The sequence below is a fragment of the Rhamphochromis sp. 'chilingali' genome (assembly GCF_963969265.1).
Source record: "Rhamphochromis sp. 'chilingali' genome assembly, chromosome: 21".
NCBI classification, from domain to species: Eukaryota; Metazoa; Chordata; class Actinopteri; order Cichliformes; family Cichlidae; genus Rhamphochromis; species Rhamphochromis sp. 'chilingali'.
In genome coordinates, this window is record NC_137949.1 from 15,289,600 (window position 1) to 15,313,383 (window position 23,784).

Here is a 23,784-nt window from a genome sequence, read left to right on the forward strand (position 1 = left end):
TTAACAAACAATGAGTATACAACATACGAACAGATGAAGTATACAAAACAACCGAACATGAACACAAAAAGCCAAGGGTAAAAGAAAAAGGTAACAATTATAAGAATACACGCAAAGATTCACATACATATATTGTTTTGAGAGCCTTTTCGTTGGTGGAGTCTGATATTGATTGTATGTACATTTCCACATCCTTAAAATAATGACAGAAATATGGTGTTTTGTTAGTAAATTTACATTTATGGATAAAAAATTTAGCTAAAAGTATTAACAACTTTATCATAAAAAACATTTATCATACTTCTTGGGGAACTTAAAGAAACAGAATAAAACATTTTCCCAACATAAAGAAAACTTCCTTAAAATATGGACAATAACAAACCTGCTAAATTCCTTCCAGAATCTCTGTGTAAAAGAACAGTACCAAAAAAGATGTGTCACAGTTTCTGGATGATCCCCACAGAAAGTACAATTAGTAGTTATGTCCCTTTTAAATTTTACCATGTAGTGACTGGCTGGATAACATTTATGTAGAATTTTAAATGAGACTTCTTTCACCTTATTTACAATCAAATATTTATGGGGGACCATCCAGACTGTCTTCCACTTGATATCTGGAACATATCGGTTCCAATAAGATGTTATATATGGGAGAGAGACGATATCTTCTTGGAATAAACTACATATTCTCTTATTGCTGTTACCAAGTTCCTGTGAAAAGCAGATTTTTCCTATTGGTGACTCAGCTGGATCAGGGAGAGTGACTGAGGTAGATATTGAGCTGTCAGTGTTTTTATATAACATTAAAGACCCTGAGGGTATGGCACCAAGCACCATTGAGAATTCCTGAACACTGATTGGAAAATTATATAGTGCAATAAAGTCGTTGTAAGCAAGTAGTTTTCCCTCTTTACTAACCAGCTGAGCCACCAATAGGATCCCATTCTGGACCCAAGTTTCCAGGAAAAGTGATTTATTTTTATATAAAATATCTCTGTTGTTCCAGATAAGCTATTTGTGAGGTGAGAAGTTGTGTTTATAAATGAGGGTCCACGCTAAGAGGACCTGCTTATGGAAGGATGAAAGCTTTACAGGGAGTTTCTCAACATTGTAATTACAATTTAAAATAAAATTAAAGCCACCAAAACGAGAGAAAATATAATATAGTATAAAGTTCCAGATAGAGGTAGGGTTTTTAAGAAAATGTTTAGCCCAATTAATTTTGAAAGTGTTATTTAAAGTAGAAAAGTCTATGACGTTAAGCCCACCTGATTTGTACTTATTCATCACAACAGTTTTTCTAATATAATGCGTACGGTTTTTCCATATACAATTAAAGAGCATACGGTCAATATCTTTACAAATTTTCTTATCCAGATGTAAGGAGAGAGCAGCATATGTTAATCGGGATATCCCTTCTGCTTTAGTAATTAACACTCTACCTTTCAAAGACAAGTCCCTTTGCAGCCACTGGTTGAACTTTTTTAGGGTTTTCTGTATAATTGGAGTGAAGTTTGAAGAGCATCTTGATTTTTGGTCTTTGGATATTAACAGTCCCAAGTATGTGACTTCTTGTTTAACAGAGATATTACAGATAGTATTTGCAAGGCAGTCTTGAATTGCTAGTAACTCATACTTTTTTAGATTTAGGCATAAACCAGAGGCCTCAGAGAAGCCCGCGTTAAGCTCGTAACTCGGATGCGCATGGCAGAAGAAATCGCACGGAAATCCATGTTCTGTCAATGAGAAACTGTTTTTTTTTCTCAAACCTTTACTTAAACATCAGTACAATACAAAATGGAATTAAACAGTACCACAATAATGGTGTTGTATTTACAAAAGAATTGTATGCATAATAATTGAGTTAAGATACTGTACAAGTTCAAAGGAGAATACATAAAAAGAGAGATGTCGTCCTAAACATTTGGACTTGTAAATCAATGAGAAACTGATCCAGTGAGCTCTCACGTGTTCGGCTGCGGTCATGTCGGCCGCACTTTGAATTTTGTTGCTCTTTTTCTCTCCATAATACGGTTACTCGGAAACACAGCAGAGTTCGTCTTTTTTTTATCCTGCAAGTTTGTCCCCATTTACTCCGCAGTGCAGTAGATGTTTGTTAACAAAGAAAATAAAATATAATCCTTACTTGATTTATTATGATTAAAAAAAAAATATTAAAAACTCTTTAAGAGGTGGCAACATGGTAATATGCTGAGTGGCAGCGTTTTCCTTTCTCACTTCCACAGAGTTTTTCTTAATAAGTTGGAATGTAACAACTTCCGGTATAAATTTTACATGTTTTATTAAGGCATGTCACATAGATCAATCTTGTATTTATTGACAATATCAAGTAAAAGAAATACAGTTTTAGTGGTTTGTTGTGGCAATTAAAGCATTTTGTGTCACTTTATACAAAAAAACCAAACAAACAAAACCCAGCTCTTTTCTCAAATTACTGCAGCTGTATATGTGTCGAGTTTGCCTTTGTGCTTGTCCTTTTCTTCCCATCAAATTTGACAATTTGAACACACACTTGAATTAAGATTGTGTGTGTGCTCAGTCTTCCAGCAGTATGTCCAATTCTTCTAAAGGCAGTCGCACTCGCAGTTCTTTCTCTGTCAACAGGTCTACAAACTCCTGCAGGTGATCGGGGAACAGCTGCGCTGCGTCCATATACAAACCCTGATATCACACACACACACACACACACACACACACACACACACACACACACACACACACACACACACACACACACACACACACAGAGAGAAAGAAAAGGAGGGAGAATTTTATGTACTAGCAACATACATACAGCACTGATGTTGATTTAGTTTGCAATGATGACTACATGACACAACAACAGGGCGATAAGTTTAGTTTGGTAATAATATGCTGAGCAAGGCAGCATATTGATCAAGTGGCAACATCTTTAATGAAATCATATAACAAATAGTGTTGCCTACTGTGTGGCTAATTGTACTAACTTAGTTTCACTCGTACAACAACACCTGACGACTCTGCAGGGACTCAGCACAGAACTACAAATCAAGCTTTGGGAAATATCACTTTCACAGTATATGTGTGCCTCACCTTACACCAGGGGATATTCTGTAAGGCCTTGTAGAAGATTCCTGTGGCTTTATCCACTTTTCCTTCACACACCTACAAATTCACACGTACACACGTTACACGCACAATATAAGCATGGATGATATTGGTGTATCCACATGCACAGAAGCACTTCTACACTTTTGTTTCCATGTTTAATATTTTTTTAAAAAGAGGACATTTTAGTCCTTATTCCTAAAATGCACATAATAATATTCCTAAAATGTTTTTTTTTCCTTTTTAAAAACGACACTAAAGCTTTCAGATACAAAATTTATTTTTCTCATTCAAGCAGGATCGGGTCTCTACAATCTTCCTAAAACTTTTAGTGCTCCAGGGCAGAACAGCATCAATGTGAGTTTGTATGACTGGTCTCACCAGGAAGTAGATGTACATTCTCCAAAGTAAAGGACAATGAGCCCCAGTTTCTGTTGCTATGGCGTTTTCAAACAGTCCACGGATGCGGTTGCTGAGGCCATTCTCCGGCAGGATGGATAAGGGATCATCATGTAAACACGATCTATAAATACCGCAGACATGTACAGTTTAATGTGCAGTAAGTGCTAATTATCAGTTGATAATGTGCAAACTGTTTCTGTTTCTATAAAAGCTGCATTAAGTAAAACTAAAAGCGAGACTGCAAATCACTTAAATCTGCATTTAAACAACATTAAACACTGAAACTTTTTGAGATGCTCTTTTTTCATCATGCTACTTATGAATCGCTTTTGTGTTGTGATGTTCCATCAGATGGATTTATTAACGTTTTTGAGCATTAAACAACTTTTATACTCTTTGTTGTCCTTCACTGGACTTTTTTGAAACGAGCAATTTAAATGTAGTTTTTGTAAATACTTTTGAAATCATCACCTTCTGTTTTTATTTGTAGTTTACATGGCATTTTGCTTTTTTGGACACAAGGATGTAAATGATATGTGAACTTTGATGTGATCCTGCTGTCTGATGTTTGTGATCATCTTTTGTCGTTTTACCTCTGAGCTGCATCTACCAGCTGCTTCCTTTGCTGTTCAGCAACAATGGCAAAGAGACGCAGCACCACGCTGCTGCAGTTTCTGGTTACAGAGTGAAAAAACCGGCGTGCACGGCCAGCGGTATGGTAACGGTTCTCCACCTGAAGCACACATCACATGGAAATGTCAGTCAGGCCAAAATAAACAAATAAGGTTAGGGCTCAAAAGGCTTTGGGAAAACATATCTAGAGAAGAATGGGGGAAAATGTGCTTTTATTAGCCTGACCTGTACATAAATGCTCCACAGAGGGACGCTGGTGGTCCAGACTGGGAGGGCCGATGTCAGCGTTTGCCTCAGTGTCACCAGAGGAAACACAGCGACGGTGTTGTGGTACTTGAGCAGTGCCGCCTGCTGCCAGGCCAACGCCTCACACTCAGCAGCTACTCTGCTGACACAGGGCCTGTTTGAGTCAGCGTCAGCTCTTGCGAGCTTACCCTCCTTGCTGCTGTTCAGCTGCTGTTCAGCTGTTAACGTGCGGTGTAGTTCCTCCATCTTCTCTCTAACCTGGGTGTAGACTGCGTTGGCTGCTTGCACGCTCACCGTGAGGTACTGGAAAAGAGCGTAGCAGCCAACCAGACCTCTCAACCTCAGCTTCTCTGCCATCAGGTCGTCTTGGACTGGAGAAGACAGGATAAGACAAAAAGCTCAAGCACAAAAAGAGAAGGGGCTCATTTTTAACTACTCTTACATTTTCAACAAGATATATTAGTTTGGAAGATGGTTTCCACCAGAAAAGCTTGGTTCAGGTGTATCCAATAGGTAACAAGAGAGTTCACATACAGCAAAAAGCATGACCCAGTCAAGCACAACGCTCTCAGCTTTTAGGACAAGAGCAAGCTAAATGAATGAGTGAAAAAATATTTTGGTTAACTGATATGAAATAAATTTAAAAAAAAAAACCCTGGATGTTTGTTTTCTGGATATTTTTTCTGGAAATAAAAATATCCAGAAAATCTCTGATCTAGTCAAATCTGTAAACAACCAGGCGGAGGAAGCTTTGTCTCAGATATTTAAGACTTCAATGTCCAATGGAATCAATGCATTTATAGCACATCGCTTTGTCCCTGACTACTGGTTGCTACAGGCTCTGGCTGCCTATGTAACCCTCTAATGTATTTACCATCCTTTCAAATTTAAAACAATTGTATCCTCCACTCTCATTGGCAGCTCCGATGTTGAGAAAAAGTTCAACTCGGGAGCCATTTCACATTTGTTGCTTTAACTCGCTGAACGCCATTATCTTTGGTTGCTACGTTGCTTCCTGTGTTTGTCATGTTTCATTTTAATATTATTATACTGTTCTGCCCTTCTTAAGTAATGATAAATCGTCTAATAAATATGCCAAGCACTTACTAAATTAAGCAAAATGAAACACAAAAAAAATAAAGTGGAGTAAACTAAAAAGAGAAAAAATTAAAGAGAAAATACAAAATTACTACTACTCTGATTGTGCAGTGAGTGCGGATTTATAGTAAAAATGTTCACGGCAGGTCTCTGAGAAGTTAAACAGTTGGAAACGGGTCAGAAAACAAACCTTTACTGTTTTGGTCCAGTGCTGATAAACTGGCAGCCAGAGTCTGGTCGTACGATTTTCTGGCTTTCAGGATGGAAACCGTGGAGAGGGAGGATGAAGTGGACGATGCAGAGGTTCCTTCTGCTAGCCGGGTCAGTACAGACACAGCCGGGGATGCTGTTACATCAGCCGGTTGACCCCCTCGCTCTTTCGCTCCATCCTCCAACTCCAGCTGGGACCACAGCAGGCAGAGATCACACAGAGCGAGACTGCTCAGCCCTTTGGTTCCCCCAAGCGCTGTTGCAGTGGAGAACACTTTGCGGGCCTCATCCAGGTTGCCCAGTAGCCATTCCAGGTGGCCGTACTCCCGCCACAACACTAATGATGAGCGATTGTCTGGTTCTTTGAGCAGCCGCTTGGCAACTCGCTTGCTGCTCTTCCCCTGAGAACGAAGGCGCTTTTTATTTCCGCCGTGCAAGCAGCGCATGACCTGACGCAAACACCAAGAACCAGAAGAGTGTAAGGGTTAGTTTGACCTCACTTTGAGTTTGAATGTAGTCAAATGAACCAACTCCTACCTTGAGTTTCTCGTACTGGATCCAGCTGAGTGACAGGAAGGCTCGGTGGTGGGGCGGAAGCACAGGCTGAAGCATATTGAACAAGTTCGTGAGGAACTTCTCACCCTGTTTCCCAAGCCCCACCCACTTCCGTGTTCCTTGGAGAGTGGTCATGTGACCGACAGAGTTAATGCCACCATCAGCTAAATCATAGGAGGTCAGAGGACGCTGGGGAGCATTACCTAGGATGGAAAAAGTTGCTTTTTTTAAGACTCCTCTCACCTCAGTGAGATTTGAAAAAATTAAAGCTTGTTTAGACTGTTTTACCTTGAGTGAGCAGAGAAAGGTTCTCCAGCAGCAAGCCAGGCTGACCTGGGGAAACCGAGAGCACTGAGTCCACAGGCAAACCCAAAAAGCTCAAGAAACGGAGAAGCAGGCGGAGATGGAGCTCTGGCGAAGACAAACAAATCAGTGACGGGCCAATGTCATCAAACAACACCTGGAATTAGAGATAGAGGTCAGCAGAGAGGTCAACCTACATGGTAAAGTTCAACAAAAAGAATATTTTGTCTTAAAACAATCAAACACATCACCTGTCTGTCAGGATCCTCACAGTCCTCCTCTGACTGGCCCTTGGCTTTGTCGGGTCTCCAGGGCAACCAGTCTGTGGCTTCACGAGATGACTCCACATCCAGCCAGATGGTACCTCTGGGCTGGGTCCTGTCCTTCACCTCCTCTTCATCCTCTTCCTCTTCTTCCTCCTCTTCTGTGGAAACAAAAAGAAAGATTAGATTAATTACATCCCCATAAAGAGAGCTTGGATCACACAAACTGCAATAACTCTTCACAGACAAAATTTGTAGGTGCAGTCATATAGCAGAGTTTCATCTTCTTTGGTCTCAGAGAGAGAGGGAGGTCTGGGGATCTCTGCTTAAACTGTTGGCTCATGAGCCAAACCCAGATAGACAGTATAAAATTGATGGATAAATGAAATGGCACGTGCACTGTAAAGTGTGTGTGTTTTACCTACCTGCAGTGGGTTGTAGCCAACCTCCTCGCTCTTGTTGGAGCATCCAGGCTTTCCAGCCTCTGGCGTCCAGCTCCCCGATCCTTGCTTCGCCGCTGTCCCAGAACGGCTCAAAGAAGTCAACCTGTGGACACAGAGGCAGAAATGTAACTACACGAGGTTAGAATTTATTTTTTTTATTATTTAACCCTTGTGTGGTGTTCATATTTTTGTTACTCAGCCAGTGTTCATGGGTCTGGTGGACCCGCTAGAGTTTTGGCTTTCCAAATGAACACTATCAAACAATTTTATGTTAAATTACTCAACAGATGTTTACTTCATCCCAATTACAAACCATATGAACAGCAAACATGGTTAATTTTTTCCCTTTACCTTTGTTAGATCACATTTATGAATTAATGTGCTTCTCGTTTTTTTTTTTTTTTATAAAATGTTATAAAAAAATAAATCAGTTATAATCAAGTGGAGTGAGTGGAAAGACACAACACATTTACACGTGAAGCAATATGTTTCACAACTAAATGGGATCAGCTGCTCATCAATGGTGACATTAGGCCCAGGGTTGTAAAACAGGGGAGGTGGTGCACACACTTATCCCACACTGTCCTGATGGCAGCTAGCTTGTCTCTCTGCCGTCGAGCTGGTCTGTCGTCTCGGTTATCAAAACGGATAATCCTGGAAATTTTGTGGAAGTTTTCCAGAGACACTGATGCACGGAAAGGTTCTTGCCGGTTTCTGCATCCCACAGGGATTCTGTGGATTCCCCTTTGGACCTGAAAACTCCTGCAAGGATAAGAACCCCAAAGTAGGCCTTTGGGGTTCTTAGATGAATTTGGTCCATCTCCTTCCACCTCTCTCCAAAAACACACCTTCCTTCTAGATTACTGCAATCCAGAATAATTTTCTGGATGGAATCTGGGATGAAAAGCTCAAATGAAGCCTTGATGTCCTGCACATGAGTAACTGTCAGCCGTGTTGGCCCTGGCTTATCACAGTAGCAGCTCTGCAGGGTGGCTCATTTCTTGGGCAAGAAGACCATTCAATTTCACCAGTTATTGACGTCCATATTTCTTCACTTGCTGTCTGGTGGGCTTGTTCTGGTCCTGGAGCTGGCTGCAGATGGGGTACTCATCTTCGTTTTGTTACTAAATGGTGCTCAACCTCATCCTCTTCTTCAAAGTCACTGTCAGACTCTGAATTTTCAGAAATGTGAAATATTCTGAAACCTCTTTGTCAACATCATCATCCGAAGCCCCTCTCTCTTCCAAAATCAATTGGATGGCCCTCGCAGCAGATAATCTTTTGCCATCTTGATCAGTTGTGATAAAGAACCACACTGGCAAAGTCTTATTTATAGTATTATGCCCCTAATTTGCAGGTGGGACAGGGTATGAGAAAATAAAATTTGGATCCCTCAAGAAAGAGGGTAAAATGTGTGGGAATGTCAGAGCAGACGGTGTTGATAGTTGAATTTTCAACAATGTTGCAACTTTGTGCAGGAGGGGAAGAAAACACTATCAGCAGCACCAGAAAGGAGGAGGACAGAGTGTGGGAACACAGGACCTACACTTTCAACACTTTTATTAGACCTGGGTCCAGTGGACCCGAACACCTTGTATGTAATGTAAATGCGTGGGGGGAGGTACAGTATGAGGTCATTGAAAATTAGTTCGGATTTATGTTCTTCACAGAAAATAAGCCAAAGCCAATGAATTTCAGGTTGAAAAAATAATTAATTGTTTAATTTTTCTTTTGAGAAAACCTGAAAACGGGTCTCACAGACCCGAACACCATACAAGGGTTAAATGACCAGCCAAGGCCACTTCACTGATCATCACATTCAACTCTGAGCAACAAATACAGTGGCTTGCAAAAGTATTCGGCCCCCTTTTACTTTCTGCCCACGTGTACACCACTTTGTGTTGGCCTTTCACGTGGAATTCCAATAAAATTGATTCATGTTTGTGGCTGTAATGTGACAAAATGTGGAAAAGTTCAAGGGGGCCGAATACTTTTGCAAGCCACTGTATAACTCCTGAAATGTCACACAAGTCCTCTAAGAGTAGATTACAACATTAAAACTCAGCGAGAACATACCTGCTGCTTAGTGGACAGCTCTCGCACGCTGTCAGGCTTGAAGAAAGTAAAGTCGATCATTGCCTGAAACATGGCAGTCGACTTCTCCGAATGACCACACTGACGCAGAAAGTGACACTGCTGCATGAAGATATCTGGGCAGAAAGTAAAAGGATGTGGGATTTGTAGTCATACAAAGCAAGCAGGACTGAATAATGAATGAATCTCATGCTGAAATGTCTGTTACCCAACATATCCTCCTCTATTCCTGGCAGAGCCGGGTGAGACACCATGCTGCCGTCTCGGACAGCACTGAGCGTGCTCAGACACTTGCCGTACGCAGCGTTGACCTTGGACACGGTGAAGCTGCTGAAATAGCTCTGGGTGAAGAGCAGATACTCCCTCCACAGGGGGGTGCTGTTTGGGTGGAGAAACACCTGAAACACAACAAATAAAGAGCAACTTTGTTACTTGTATGTGACATTTATTTTTTTTGATAGAAGCAGTAAGATTCCGACACTCTTGAGGGTTTCCTCTGCATTTTAGGGACTTGTTGTGACCTTCATACATAGACATACCAGTTTCTTCCACTCTTTAGCCAGAGCAGAGGGCTCCCAGAGCTCCTGGCAGATGCGGAGTCTCTCGAGTTGCAGAGCTATGCAGAGGGGGTTGGTGGCCACGGCGCGCTCTGCAATGCTTAGCTTTTTCTCCAGCACTGCCCTGTAGGAAGACTTGCGGCGCTCAGCAGCATCACTGCCCTGCTGCTCCTCCTCGCCTTTGAACACAGCTGCACTCGCCTCATCCTAGAGGATGAAGTAGGCGATGAAGTACCCAAACCTTATCTGATAAGCCAAAGAGCATGTTGGAGGAAACTCCGTGCTTCTTGCTTTTCTGTGACTGATTGAGGGCTTTATGCACACAAGAAGACTTTGTGAAACTTGCAATGAAAATGAAATGAAAGCATATCAATTAACTAATTATGTCTGTCCCCTGTTGTGTTGATTTCCTATTGCGGCTAGTAGTGACACTGAGTTAGACTCCTGGTTTGACTTATGTGTATGATTTAACCAGCGTAAGCCTTTACCAGCACATCTCTAAAACTTTAGAAGCATTTTGAACAGTTGCTGCAGGCAATTTAGATGAATGAGCCTCTGAGGAGTTCATCAAATCTACTTCTGAATTACCTAAATGGTTCTTCAGTGGATGAACGTTATTCAAGTAAATCAACCCTCTTGTACTTTCATTGCTGTTTTGGTAATAATAAAGAACGTCAAACACTAAATATTCAATCTTTGTGAGAGTGTTTTGGAGCACCAGTGTGAGGAGTGCAGTTTCAGAGATGCAGAAGGAGCCCATGCTGCAGGATTTCCTCTCGGTACAGTGAGTGATCACTTGCCTCAGAGAAACATTCCTCCTGAAAGTTCACTGGCACTTTCAGAGTCCAGGATAGGAGTAGAGGGAAGGTTCAGATGTCAGACAATAAAATGCTGTCAGTCAGAAAAAAAACATTTCCACTGTCTTGATGCATTTGATTACTGCTTCTTGTGATGTTCTCATGAGAGGTGAGCACACATCAGGAGTCCGTAAACTTTTGTTAAAAGAAAGCACGTTCTGAAGCCCTGACATTCCTGCAGCAGTATTATAAAGCAGCGTGTGTACCTGATATCGTATGAACTCTATCCACAGCTGTGTGTCTGCTGGCTGCTCTCTCAGCCGCCTGTTGAAATCTTCGGTCCTGCCACCCAAAAGTGCAGTGCCCTCCTCTGTGTGAGCGTCCTCCTTTTGCTGGTCTTGCTGTCCTTTCCCCTGCAGCCAGAGGGCCGTCGAGGAGTCATACACACCGAGGGGATTCACCGATGACGTCTGCCCTATGTGAGCTAAAAAGATAAATACATTTTTAAAAATCAGTTACATTTTAAGGAATAAATGGAATAAATGTGGCACAGTGATGTTACATCTTTTTAAGCTTAGCACATTTTATACCAGCCCGTTTATACAGATGTCCCCTAAACACATCACAAGTTTTGAAAAGAAGAAAGCTATAACAATACACTCGCTGAATATGTGAGCTTGTTTTATCATACCAGCATGACAAACAAAGGCAATTACTGGCTTTTAACACACTTTGACCAAAACATTTTGGTTTTAACAGCCTTAGTTGTTGTTTTAGTTGTTTTTATTGAGTTATTTTATTAATTTTTTTCTATATTTTACTGCATCATTATTTTACATTTTATTTGTTTTAGTGGCATTTTACATTCTTAAGCATTTTGTGCAGCATGGACTGTTTGGAAATGGGCTATAGAAAGAAACTTGACCTACTGGTTTTAGTTCATCAGAGTCTCAAAGCTACATAAAATTGAGACCATTTAATGTTTCCACACCCATTAAAGGTCTGTTTGGGGGTTAAAGGATGAGTGTTAAGCGTTTTTTTGTTTTTTGGATGATTTAACTTGGGGGTAAGAAGATTGGGACATGGATGTGCATGCAGATAAAGATCCTAACAAAGCCACACAAAAAAACCCAAAAGCATAACTGTGTGACTACTAATACATATTCTAACAGAGAAAATTATTTTAGCCAAAAATATGAGAACTGACAACAGCCAAACAACCTCAAACTCACTGAGATCTCACTCACTCAGATCTCCAAAGTTTGAGGGAGATGAGATAAACAGAAAAGTCAAAGAAATGTCAAACAGACTCATAATTTTCTCAAATTAGTGGTGCCATGGCCCGTTAAAAATGTGAAGGTCTAATCTTGTTTTCTTTCCTTGAGACAATCATCAAACGCTGCTGACATTTTCTGGATTAATCTGCTTCTTCTTGGTCACTTGCGCAAGTCTAAATGAGACTTTCAGTTCAAAAAGGATCAGCACTATAATGGCACATTAAGCATGAAGTGGCTGAATTCTTTCTTTGCCACACCCAGCTAGACCCCGTACCTTTCTCCCCTTCTTTATTGTCTGCCTCATCATCACACAGAGGGAGGAAGATTGCAGAACTGGTGCCATCGCTACCATCAAAACTCGCTGGTAATGCAGGAAGAGCAGGCGCTGCCTTCAGCAGCTGTCGACTGACTGTAGAGTAGTATCTGTCCGCTGCCTTCTTCCCGTCGCCGCCTTTCTTCTTCTTCTTATTAGTCACCTCTGAGTCCTCCCAGCTGACCCCCTGCTTGTGAAAGTCCAAACCCAGAGCCGAGCTGCCTTTCCTTCTATACCTGGAACACAAAAATAGTGCAGCTCATCTCAGATTGTAGCTTTTATTCTGTACTCAACTATACAGTCCATGTAACTTTATAATTTGGTTCAAAATAAAACCTTCAGCCAGTCATTTATAAGTAAAAAACAAACAAACGGATGAATCCCAGGTTTTGGGAGCATGGTTTAACTACAGACATTACAGTCTCAGCTCTCTTTAAACTGTATGAGGATTCCTAAAAGACACATCTGATGGACAGAGGAGAAAGGAGAGAGGAGGCTTATAGGAAGAGCACAAGTGTATCCTTTGCAGAAGTGTTTTTACCTTCAGAGTATAAAAAAAGGCATCTCACATGGCTGGAAAATACAAACCACCCCTTGAACAAAACTCTTTAAACAACTCATCCTTTTTATTCTTACACTGCTTCATTTATTGAAAGTGATCAAACTTTTTCCCCTTTTTCTTTGTGAGATTAAAAAAATAAAGTATAATGTCCTGTCATATTGCACCATGTTGGGAAACTATTCAAACGCAGTCTTAAATGTGAGCATGGCTACACCTGAGATCAATTTAAGTTAAGTTTAAAGAGTTAAGCTTTTAAAGACCAACGTGGGAAAAATCAGAAGGTGCCAGGGATATTTCAGTCCACTTAAATCCTGGAATAAATGTGACACCGTGATGTTACATCCTTTTAAGCTTAGCACATTTTTTACCAGCCCGTTGATACAGACGTCCCTTAAACACGTCACAAGTTTTGAAAAGAAGAAAGCTATGACAATAAACTCGCCGAATATGTGTGCTTGTTTTTATCATACAAGCATTACAAACAAAGGCAATTACTGGCTTTTAACACACTTTTACCGAAACATTTTGGTTTTAACAGCATTAGTTGTTGTTTTGGTTGTTTTTATTCAGTTATATTGTTTATTTATTTATTTGTTTTTTTTCTATATTTTACTGCATCATTATTTTGAATTGTATTTGTTTTAGTGGGATTTTACATTGTTGAGCACTTTGTGCAGCATGGACTGTTTGGAAATGTAGACACAGTTGGGCTATAACGACACTGTTTATGATGTAATTGTGTCAAATGTTTGCATAAACGTCACTTTCTTTGTGTCTCTTCTTGTGTGCAAGTCTTTTCTGTGAAGGGCTAAAAAGAAAAAAGAGTCATGTGTCTTTTACCTGGCTACGTCTCCTCTGTACAGAGACTTGTAAGTCCAGTTGGCGGGGTCTGCTTTTCGGTCCACACAAAACAGCTGCTCTGTGGGCAACTGGAGGTCATCCAACCAAGAGAAATGGCTCGCTAACTGAGGAGCCTCCTGCCTGTTTCCCACAAACATAATTACAGAACAGAAGCGAGGTTATACTCAGTGTATAAAATTACAAGTGTATGCCTCAGTGATGTTAAAGATGTTTGTGTACCTTTTGGCTTCTTGCTCCTTTTTGAGATCACTCGGGTAGATGGTTTCAGAGTCAGATGCGCTGCTGTGCGAATACCTCCCACTCTTTTTTTTGTGCTTTTTCTTCTGTTTCTTCTTCCTTTTCTTCTTTCTGGGTGCCACACCATCCTCTCTGTCCTCTTCAGAGCTGACATCTCTGCTGACACTGGGAGTCAATGAGGAAGAGAGGAAGAGTTTGATTTGGCAGATTTTTAGAGCTGGATGCTCTTCCTGACATAACCCAAAGGAGGTTTGTGTCTCCTTCTGCGACTGAACTGGGCAGCGATGAATTTCTAAGGAAGAACCAACACATTTCACAGTTCAGTGATCAGAGTTGTGATTCTTTTACCTTGGTTCCTTCTTGTTTTGCTCCTCGCTGGTCTTCTCTAGAAATCGACCGTGAAGAGAGAGCGCATCTCCTGTCTGAAAACTCTTATTCTTCAGCCAATCAAACTCTGAAAATGAGAGCAGACAAGACATAATTACAAGATAATCAGGAGGACTTAGAAATCATGAACAATGCAATCTGTCTATCCCAAGTAGTGATACTGCACTGTGCGAAGGTTTTGGACCACAACACGTCTAACAGACATAACATGGCATTTTTGCGCCAACAACACGATTCTTCCCTAAGGGGCATTAGCTGAAAATATGGCATATCTCTGGATGTTGTGCAGGGAAAACTGAGGGCAAAACTGAGGAAACTGGACGAATGGAGAACAAAAGTAACAGGCCTAAAAAAAACTATCTGCAGATGAACTGCATTTTGCCCAGCAGTATTGAAGATCTTGTCAAAGCTGATGAAATTATGAACACAGAAGTACCATCAGATTCTCACCCACCATGTAATACAATCTGAAAAATGTATGACTGGCAACAGCTTTCTTTTTAAGCACGACAATCATCCCAAACTTACTGTGAATGCAGTTAAACTACAACTGGGTAGAAAAACACACAATGAAACACGATGAGTCATGGATTGGCTGCCCCAGAGCCAAGACCTCAATTATTGAAACAGTGTGGGGTCATCTAAACGTGACCAACATTAAAAGAAGAGCTTTGAATGTCCTTCAAGAGGCCTGTAAAACTATTCCTAAAGGGTACTTAAAGAAATTACAAGAAAGCTACCTCAGAGACATGTTTTCTAAATGTGAACAAACTGAGTTTTTACCATATATACTGTACCTCCATGTATTTTCCCACATATTTCAAGAAATCACTCAGTCTATTTTCCATTTTTAAAGCAGAGAAATATCAAAAACCAAGGGTGGCTCAAGACTTTTATACAGTATTATAATTTTTTTTTGAAATACCAACTCTGAAAATATTCATAGTAGTAAGTCAAAATTTCGTCCTCATTCATTTTTTATTCATTAAATAAAAAAAGTGAAATGAGACACAAAAAAAAAAATCCTCTAGAGAGGGGAGGGAGGGAGGCACTAAATGATTATTCATTAAATGAACCCCGAAGCTTCAATACGTCAATAAAACGTTAGTGTAATGACACGAGCAGGATGGGTAAAGAGTATCTAAAGATACTGACAAGTCGTTTAGATTATAAAGACGTAAAATCGTCGCTGTTTTAGCTAAAAGATAGCGAGTTTCTTGGACTTCCAAGAGGAACACGTATCGTGAAATGAGAGATAAAGCTAAAAGAGGTTAAGATGTTTTGTGTCATTCAGTTCCAGCGACGAGCGGCTGATCTGACATTGAATATCAGGTCGTTGTTTCGGTCAGATTTTAGTTTTCGGCAGACTGTCAGTCTAACAGAGCGTCCAGGTGACTGCTAACTGACATTAAAAACCGTGTATTACAGGAAGCCGGGATCACCTGTGGAAGAATCTCTAACTTTGTTGCTCGCCTCTTCTGCAAACGCTGGAAACAGCGCCATGATGCTGCGTCACTTAGAAACAGGGCGCAGGGATATGACGTCACAACGGCGTTTGGGCTCGCCAAAGTAAAACATAATGCTGTTTGGGGATTTTTCAAACGTTAAAAAATTAAAATCCCATTTCTGTTGAAGCGTATTATACTCACTTAATTTTTTTTGTCTTGTGTAAACATATAATACATTTGGAAATAAGAAGGAAAAACTTCGGATTTTATTTTAATGTATTATTTTCTCATTTAAAACGTTAAAAGAGCCCCTGTTGGCCTGAAAGCTCGAATTCATGACTGCGTTGGCAGCTTTGGCTATTAGTTCACAAATATAATCTCTCCTGCCCACGTGTACTTAATATAAAATAATCCAGTGGAAAATAATACTATTCAAACTGTACAGCACTGGCACAGATGGTTGGCAAGGGAGAGTTGATTTTTTCACTTCCTGTTACTAAATAATGTGGTAAATTATGGCTTCTCTGGCACTTCACTGAAATTGTTGCAAAGCTATTTGACAAATCATAGGCAGACTATCAATGATAAGGCATTTAACATGTGGAGTACCTAGCTGTTTGGGGAAATTATTATTTTCAGGTCGTTTTTATGAGCTTTCATTTGTTTTAAAAATTGGCTCAGATTCTTTTGTATACTGATGACTCACCAGTATATGGATCTGAAACCTCAACTGATCAATTAAGCTTATTAATGCTTAATGAGTGACTGAACGCTGTAAAAGATGCGTTTATAATATTCCTACTAAAAAAAGAGGAGGCAAAACTGTTATTATTATTAGTGTATTCGTTGCTTTTAAAATAAAATACGTATATTGATAATACTGTAAGTAAAATAGGTAAAGGTCTGTCAGTGATTAGAAGAAGTGTACAATTAATGACACCAGAGTTTATAAAGGAGGTTCTAAATGCATTAGTGTGATTATTGCTATGTAATCCGTTCCAGTGCTTCAGCAAAAGAAATTTTAATAAATGAAATAGGTTGGCACTTTTTACAGTTTATATTGCACATCCGATAACTAAAGAAACATATTTGTTAAAATCGTATTAGCAAAATCAGTATGAACTTGGCTAAAAATTGTTTGGATAGTGAAGACAGCTGACAGGCAGTCTGTAAAAAAAAATATTTGCCCCTTTCCAGATTTTTAAGTTACCAGTTTTTTTTTCTTTTATTTTTTGCATATTTGTCACATTTAAATGTTTCAAATGCTTATCCTATTTTTAATATTAGAAAAAGCTAAAACTCAGTAAATACAAAATGCAGTTTTTAAATGATCAGTTTCACTGACTCGTCTGAAACTGAGTGAAAAAAGAGCCAATGTCCAAATAAAATTTCCTCCAGAAAGCCTGGAAATGTAATGCTCAAGATGACTTTTAGAAACACACAAATGCCTGGCTCCTTGGAAGCAAAGTATAAAAAAATGAGGGATGACTCAACACCTTTCCACAGTACTGTCAAAAATAAAATTAGAAATGCTCCCACATCGTCATAAAACCTGGTATTTAAATTTGAATTACTTCCGATTGAATGACTGAATGCACATCGCACTGTAATTTTATATGTAAGCCAGAAGTTAGAAAGTGCTCTCGCTGACTCTAAAATATAACGACTATGTCACATGGTAACTACAAACGATCGCCTCGTTTGGCGTTAAGATTCAGTCTCCATATTAGGTTTCATGTCGTGAGCTCGTGTATCGGGTAGAAAATGAAGTTGATTCTGAAAAGTCTTTCCTGGGTTTGTTATTCAAACCTGAGTGACGCGCACGCAGAGCTTTTGCGCGTCTCCAAGAGACGCGTTGTGTGCTGAATGTGTGCGCCGTTCTCTCCGTGTTACCGAGGTAACGGACCTCCTGGGATCGCTATCCAATCAAAACCCGAAAGCAAGGTGTTTGGGCCAATCCGATTCCCAGTCTGTTTTGTTTGACACTTAGTTCCTCCAATTGCCTTCTCGGTGTCTCTATAGCTGGCAACGCTCCTACCTTCTCAGGTTAGTCCGTTGTTGGTTGAACGCTGGATCAGTGTCTACGCTTGGCTGTTCCGAAGTTTTTCATTTCGACCAAAAAATGAGGGAAATAGTTCATCTGCAGGCCGGCCAGTGCGGCAACCAGATCGGCGCGAAGGTGAGAGTGATAGTGGTTTTAAAGTTGAGTTTGAGTGTTTGAAGTTCGAGTACGCGGGCCACTAAATTAAATTAGCGCCAGAGCTAATCATAGCGCTGCTGAGTTTGACTGAGCCGACTGATTTAATCGTTTTATTCCGTCCCTGTGTGTGTGTTCTAGTTCTGGGAGGTTATAAGTGACGAACATGGCATCGATCCCACCGGGACTTACCACGGAGACAGCGACCTACAGCTGGAGCGAATCAACGTGTACTACAACGAGGCTACAGGTTAACTTCACACTGCACAGTCTGATCTAATTTCTGGGTGAGCTGAGGTAATTCAATAGCCAGCAGAAACCTGGTTAATACAGCCACCGTCCAGTAGGGGGGGCATTAATCAACCCCCCTTTCAGAGTCAGGGGGCTTTTTCTTGGCTCTCCTTCCTGGTTACCGTCACTCAGTTTCCAAGACAAAACAACAAAAACAAACCCTTGCCTAGCAATGGTGCCCACAAATTAGACTGTTCCCGCTTTAAGTCACACTTCGGACTGGGATAATATTATCACTAAGTTAAAGAGGCAAAGCATTGAGTATGTTCATGCAGTTTATGACAAAGTAAAGTTTTTATAGTTAAGTACAGTAAGTATGTGTATACTAGTTTCTGCAGTGGGTTTGCTCATGTCATAGTCTGGGTCATTCTACGGTGACGTCTGTCTCTGCCCCACCCCCGGCCTTTGCAGAAACATTTTAGGGTTACAGTTTGTTTCTGTGTTTAAAATAAACATGTTATTTAAACAGTTCCTGAGCTATCAGTTTGGCAGTGTTCGTTTTTAATCTGTCATAGAGTGGCCCAAGCACCACAGTCAGCTATAGCGGCTAAGCGCTGTGATTTCACATAGTTCAGAAGTGAGTGAATGAATGAATAAATAAATAAGTTATACAATAGACACAATACACACATAGAAATGTAAGATATGTAGAACAAATATAAAATGTATAAAGAAAGTAATGATCCTATGAAGTTGCCTCACCGGTGTTACTGTGGAAAAACGGCCTATTATGAGTTCACTTCCTATTACTAATTTCCTTAAGCTCTGTAAAGAATTCATCATACCACCTCCCAATTTTGTGAGCACAATATGACAACGTGGATTTTATGAAAGGGACTATTAAAAACAGCCATTACTTACTCAGTAACACCAGTGGCTCCTATGTTCAGAGGAACTTTTTGCATAAACTATTTGTATTTTATGCAAATGCTAAGTTTTTTTTATCATAATGAATCCTCTTTTTGTCTGGTATGGCTTAACTGAGTAGCATGATGATTAATACGTCACTGGTGTTACCGTATGGGGTTTATTATTTCTGTCACATCAAACTGATATGATAATAATTTCACATCAATTGAATTTTGTTACAAGTAAGAGTTAAGTTATAAAGGATTACATCACTTCTCATTTTTAATTGTTCTTCAAATTATTTTTATTGTTATAGCAAATAAACAATTCCACGAATGGACAAATATTGGGTCACATTTTAACAAACAAAACTGATAATAATAATAATAATAATGACAATACTAAGAGATAATCCCCAGATCCATTATTATTGACATTCTTCTGTCTGAAGAGAATTGGGACCAAGTATTTAATTAAAGCGTTTTAAAGCAGTCCAAAGAAATGTTCACATACCTTCAGAAAACCTGGAAAATTGAAACCGCTTTTACCAAAGTTGCTCCTTTGGCAAACACCACTTACAAAAGAATTCAAGTAGATGTAGATAAAATATATATTTTTTAAATCAACAAACTGTCTTTTGATTTTTTTTAAATTCATAAATGAGCAAGTTCTATAATGTGGTTTAGGGTTAAATATTTTAAAATAAATCAATTTTAAGATCTTGCGCTATCTCAACATCAGACATTTCTGTAGAAGGACCCCTCTGTTTCTTTTTACTTTTTTCTTTTTTTATAAAGATTACACCAAAAGAAGCGTTTTCTGGGTTGAAGATTTGAGAAATTTAGATGGTTACTGGTAATTAAACATATCTGTCTTGATTTGAAAAAACAAATTAACAAATTGAAACTGAACATGTTTTGGTTTTTGTTAGTTTTTCTAAATCATAATATCTTCTGGTTGTTTTTGGTGTGATTTTCACCTCTTGTTAAAGTTTTTTTTCCTCTGTAGTTACCTGTGATAATTTGGGCTTTTTTAGTTTTTGTATTTATTTGCACTTCGCGTAGTTTGCTGATAGAGCTCGGAGGATTATTAAGGATTTATAACTGATATTAAACAGGTGCCCTATCCCTAAACTAATTATATAATCTTGAAGTTAAAAGTGTGGCTTTTTTTGGTCATCTGTCTTCACCAGGTGGGAAGTATGTCCCTCGTGCGGTCCTGGTGGACTTGGAGCCGGGCACAATGGACTCTGTGAGGTCCGGCCCCTTCGGTCAGGTGTTCAGACCTGACAACTTTGTCTTTGGTGAGCCTTTGAAAGCTGAACATTCATTCATTCATCATCCTGGCTTTAGAAAAGTAAAATGGAAAGTATTTTGACCAAAGGAAAAAAAAAATCTGTGTTTGTTTGTTTTAATTTGTCTGTATGTACTTATTTGTTTGTTCAAAAAAAAAACCCAGTGGAATAGTACGTTTTCAAGTGATGTTTCATGTTTGGCTGCTCACTGTAAGTAAATTGTGTTTTAAATATGGAAATGGAGTCAGTGGTGTCAGATGCCTATATTTGCTTGTGACACACAGGTCAGAGCGGGGCAGGGAACAACTGGGCTAAAGGCCACTACACTGAGGGGGCGGAGCTGGTGGACTCAGTCCTGGATGTGGTGAGGAAGGAGGCAGAGAGCTGCGACTGCCTCCAGGGCTTCCAACTCACGCACTCCCTGGGCGGAGGTACGGGCTCCGGCATGGGCACGCTGCTCATCAGCAAGATCCGCGAGGAATACCCGGATCGCATCATGAACACTTTCAGCGTGGTTCCCTCCCCCAAGGTCCGTATTCGACATCCACATCATTCCAGATTAACTGTGTGGGGCCCTGCCCGCCCTTAATGGCGCCTTCTCCTTCTTCAGGTGTCCGACACGGTGGTGGAACCATACAACGCCACCCTCTCCGTCCACCAGCTGGTGGAGAACACGGACGAGACTTACTGCATCGATAACGAGGCCCTGTACGACATCTGCTTCCGCACGCTGAAGCTCACAACGCCCACCTACGGCGACCTTAACCATCTCGTCTCGGCCACGATGAGCGGCGTTACCACCTGCCTCCGCTTTCCAGGCCAGCTCAACGCAGACCTGAGAAAACTGGCCGTGAACATGGTGCCGTTTCCCAGGCTGCACTTCTTCATGCCGGGCTTTGCACCCCTGACCAGCCGTGGCAGCCAGCAGTACAGGTTAGAGCAGCCGGATGCTGTTAGCAATGCCTATTTCGAGTTTGAATTATATCTCAACTAAAATATCTGTTCATTTTCCTAGGGCGTTGACCGTTCCCGAGCTAACCCAGCAGATGTTCGACGCCAAGAACATGATGGCAGCATGCGACCCACGCCACGGGCGCTATCTCACAGTTGCTGCCATTTTCCGAGGCCGCATGTCCATGAAGGAGGTGGACGAGCAGATGCTGAACGTGCAGAACAAGAACAGCAGCTACTTCGTGGAGTGGATCCCCAACAACGTCAAGACGGCCGTCTGCGACATCCCGCCGCGCGGCCTCAAGATGGCTGCCACATTCATTGGCAACAGCACGGCCATCCAGGAGCTGTTCAAGCGCATCTCTGAGCAGTTCACCGCCATGTTCCGCCGCAAGGCCTTCCTTCACTGGTGAGAGACACCCCGGTCCGTTTGTAGCCTGAGTTCATGCCCTCATGCGACGTGTTAATCACCTCACCGCTTCTGTTTCAGGTACACGGGCGAGGGCATGGACGAGATGGAGTTCACGGAGGCCGAGAGCAACATGAACGACCTGGTGTCCGAGTACCAGCAGTACCAGGAGGCCACGGCCGAGGAGGAGGGAGAGTTCGAGGAGGAGGGTGAAGAGGACATGGCCTAAAAATCAGCACGGCTCTTCTTTTTCTCCCTTTTCTTCTTTCTATGCAACAGTTTCAGGTCAATGCGGTTCAGACGTCAAGAAGTTAAACAACTTTTTTCTTTTCTTTTCTTTTTTTTAAGAACAAAAGTTGTTATATATCACCAAGTTATTTAGAGCGTACAGGTGGTCTCCATGCTTTTATGTGTTACATGTTTGCTTTTGTTCCCCATCTTTAAATATGAATGTTTTCAGCCTGTTCTTTCTTTTCTGGTTAGTATCACCTCATCATTGCGCTGTTTCTAAATGGATGGTGTTATTAAAGGGAGCCTGACGCTTATTACAGGAGGTGTGATCAAAAAAACTCCATTTAAAAAAAGATGTAGCAGTAAATAGAACATTAAATGTCCTGTTTGTGTAGATCACTTACCCTTTGCACTGTTTGATGTCACCACAGATTTTGAACATGACCCAGCTCCAGCTTTAACATGTACTAATGAGAGAATGTAACACTGACTAATTCATGGCACTTTCTTGCGATTTTTAACACTTAACGTTTAATGTAGAATATAATTATTTTATTTTATTTTTAAGTGAAATTAAATATTTAAGATTTATTCTAAATGAAAGAAAACACTGAGAGCGTCAGGAACTCATCACTCCCACCTAACTTTGTGTGCTTGTTCTGATTTTGTAGAAGAATTTAAATAAAGTTTGTCTTTTTTTTTTTTTTGTAGAGGGGTTCAGTACAGCCATGATATTTTTACATTATCATGAGCCATCTTTCTGCTCATATCCCTTCTATCCTAGCGTGTGACATCCAAAACTTCCTCAATCTGAAATTGCGAATTCCCTGTTGGGGTTAATAAAGTTTGGTGCTACATATGGTGGATTACTTCTACTTTTGTCTTTTTGTCTACTTAAAAACAAATGAGTCAGACGTGCTCTTGGCATGATGAGTGCAGGTGTTTGTGCAGTAGTACAGTGGGGGTAAAGATGAGCCATATTTGAGTTCACTTTTAGCAAAGAAAACATTTAATATTCCGATTTTTTTTTATACACACATGGGTGCTGACTAAATTCCCCTTTTTTAAAAGGAAAAAGCTAAGTTAAATTTAAGGTCCAATGTGAAATATGTGTGTATTTGATTCTGACCTCTCTAATTACTGGTGGCTCGTTTTAAATCATAGAACTAAAAACAATGGATATATTTTATAGATAGATATATTTATGATTTAGCATTACCTTTCCCTAATTTTTAACAAATTTCATCATTTTCACAGAATGCTGGATAATTGTAGTTAAATGTTTATATCTGAATCACTGGTTAGCCTGATGTGGCCAAGTCTGCTCATCTCCTGCTGTCAAACTTAAGGGGTGGAGTGAGGAACAAAATGCAGACGGGGGAACAAAGTGGATGTAATTAAGAGGAGATGATAGCAGCAGTGAATGAGGAAAGAAGCAGAGAGCTTGAACATAACCAGAGAATGCAATGAGTTGAAAGCTCTCTATGTAACATCTTACTTAGCCTTTCCAAGGCAGAAACACCTTCCCGTCTGCTGTGCTCTGGGAGTTGGACACTCACACACATCCTGAGCTGCTATGTCAAGGCCCTTGGGGACGGTTGCTATGGGTCGCTCCCCAGCTGTGACAATAAACAGGCTCTGCTGTCCCCTTAGGAAACACGTAACATTTGTCAAAGTGGGAGAGCAACTGAAACTGCTGCAGGTCTACTTTCCATCATGAACACTGGCAGGTAATGGTAGACTTGAGCCAGGGACTTCAAAACAGATT

At 40.5% G+C, this 23,784-nt stretch overlaps 2 protein-coding genes across 2 annotated transcripts; one reads left to right on the top strand and one right to left on the bottom strand.

The window, feature by feature from the left end:
• Positions 1-1,722: 1,722 nt before the first annotated feature.
• On the bottom strand, positions 1,723-15,877 carry nrde2 (NRDE-2, necessary for RNA interference, domain containing). Its single transcript, XM_080871553.1, has 19 exons — positions 15,789-15,877; positions 14,308-14,413; positions 13,942-14,124; positions 13,702-13,842; positions 12,261-12,535; positions 10,976-11,193; positions 9,895-10,119; positions 9,564-9,753; positions 9,338-9,471; positions 7,244-7,364; positions 6,807-6,979; positions 6,541-6,712; positions 6,235-6,455; positions 5,678-6,146; positions 4,369-4,760; positions 4,104-4,243; positions 3,490-3,631; positions 3,094-3,165; positions 1,723-2,682 (listed from the first exon to the last, which is right to left on the bottom strand). The coding sequence occupies exons 1-19, from the start codon at positions 15,847-15,849 to the stop codon at positions 2,557-2,559; spliced, it is 3,561 nt and encodes a 1,186-aa protein (XP_080727679.1). The 5' UTR covers positions 15,850-15,877; the 3' UTR covers positions 1,723-2,556.
• Positions 15,878-17,816: 1,939 nt separating this feature from the next.
• On the top strand, positions 17,817-22,888 carry LOC308389432 (tubulin beta-4B chain). The gene is made up of 7 exons (XM_080870845.1): positions 17,817-17,973; positions 18,133-18,241; positions 20,324-20,434; positions 20,710-20,954; positions 21,036-21,358; positions 21,441-21,785; positions 21,867-22,888. Exons 1-7 carry the CDS (start codon positions 17,917-17,919, stop codon positions 22,012-22,014), a joined length of 1,338 nt encoding a protein of 445 aa, XP_080726971.1. The 5' UTR covers positions 17,817-17,916; the 3' UTR covers positions 22,015-22,888.
• Positions 22,889-23,784: the final 896 nt, after the last annotated feature.

Coding starts and splice junctions, on each gene's coding strand:
- LOC308389432 (XM_080870845.1), top strand. CDS start 17,917: ATGAGGGAAATAGTTCATCTGCAGGCCGGCCAGTGCGGCAACCAGATC. Junction 21,359..21,440: donor CGTGGCAGCCAGCAGTACAG/GTTAGAGCAGCC, acceptor TCATTTTCCTAG/GGCGTTGACCGTTCCCGAGC. Junction 21,786..21,866: donor CGCAAGGCCTTCCTTCACTG/GTGAGAGACACC, acceptor CTTCTGTTTCAG/GTACACGGGCGAGGGCATGG.
- nrde2 (XM_080871553.1), bottom strand. CDS start 15,849: ATGGCGCTGTTTCCAGCGTTTGCAGAAGAGGCGAGCAACAAAGTTAGA. Junction 14,414..15,788: donor AGTTAGAGATTCTTCCACAG/GTGATCCCGGCT, acceptor TCTCATTTTCAG/AGTTTGATTGGCTGAAGAAT. Junction 6,147..6,234: donor TCCAGTACGAGAAACTCAAG/GTAGGAGTTGGT, acceptor TGTTTGCGTCAG/GTCATGCGCTGCTTGCACGG.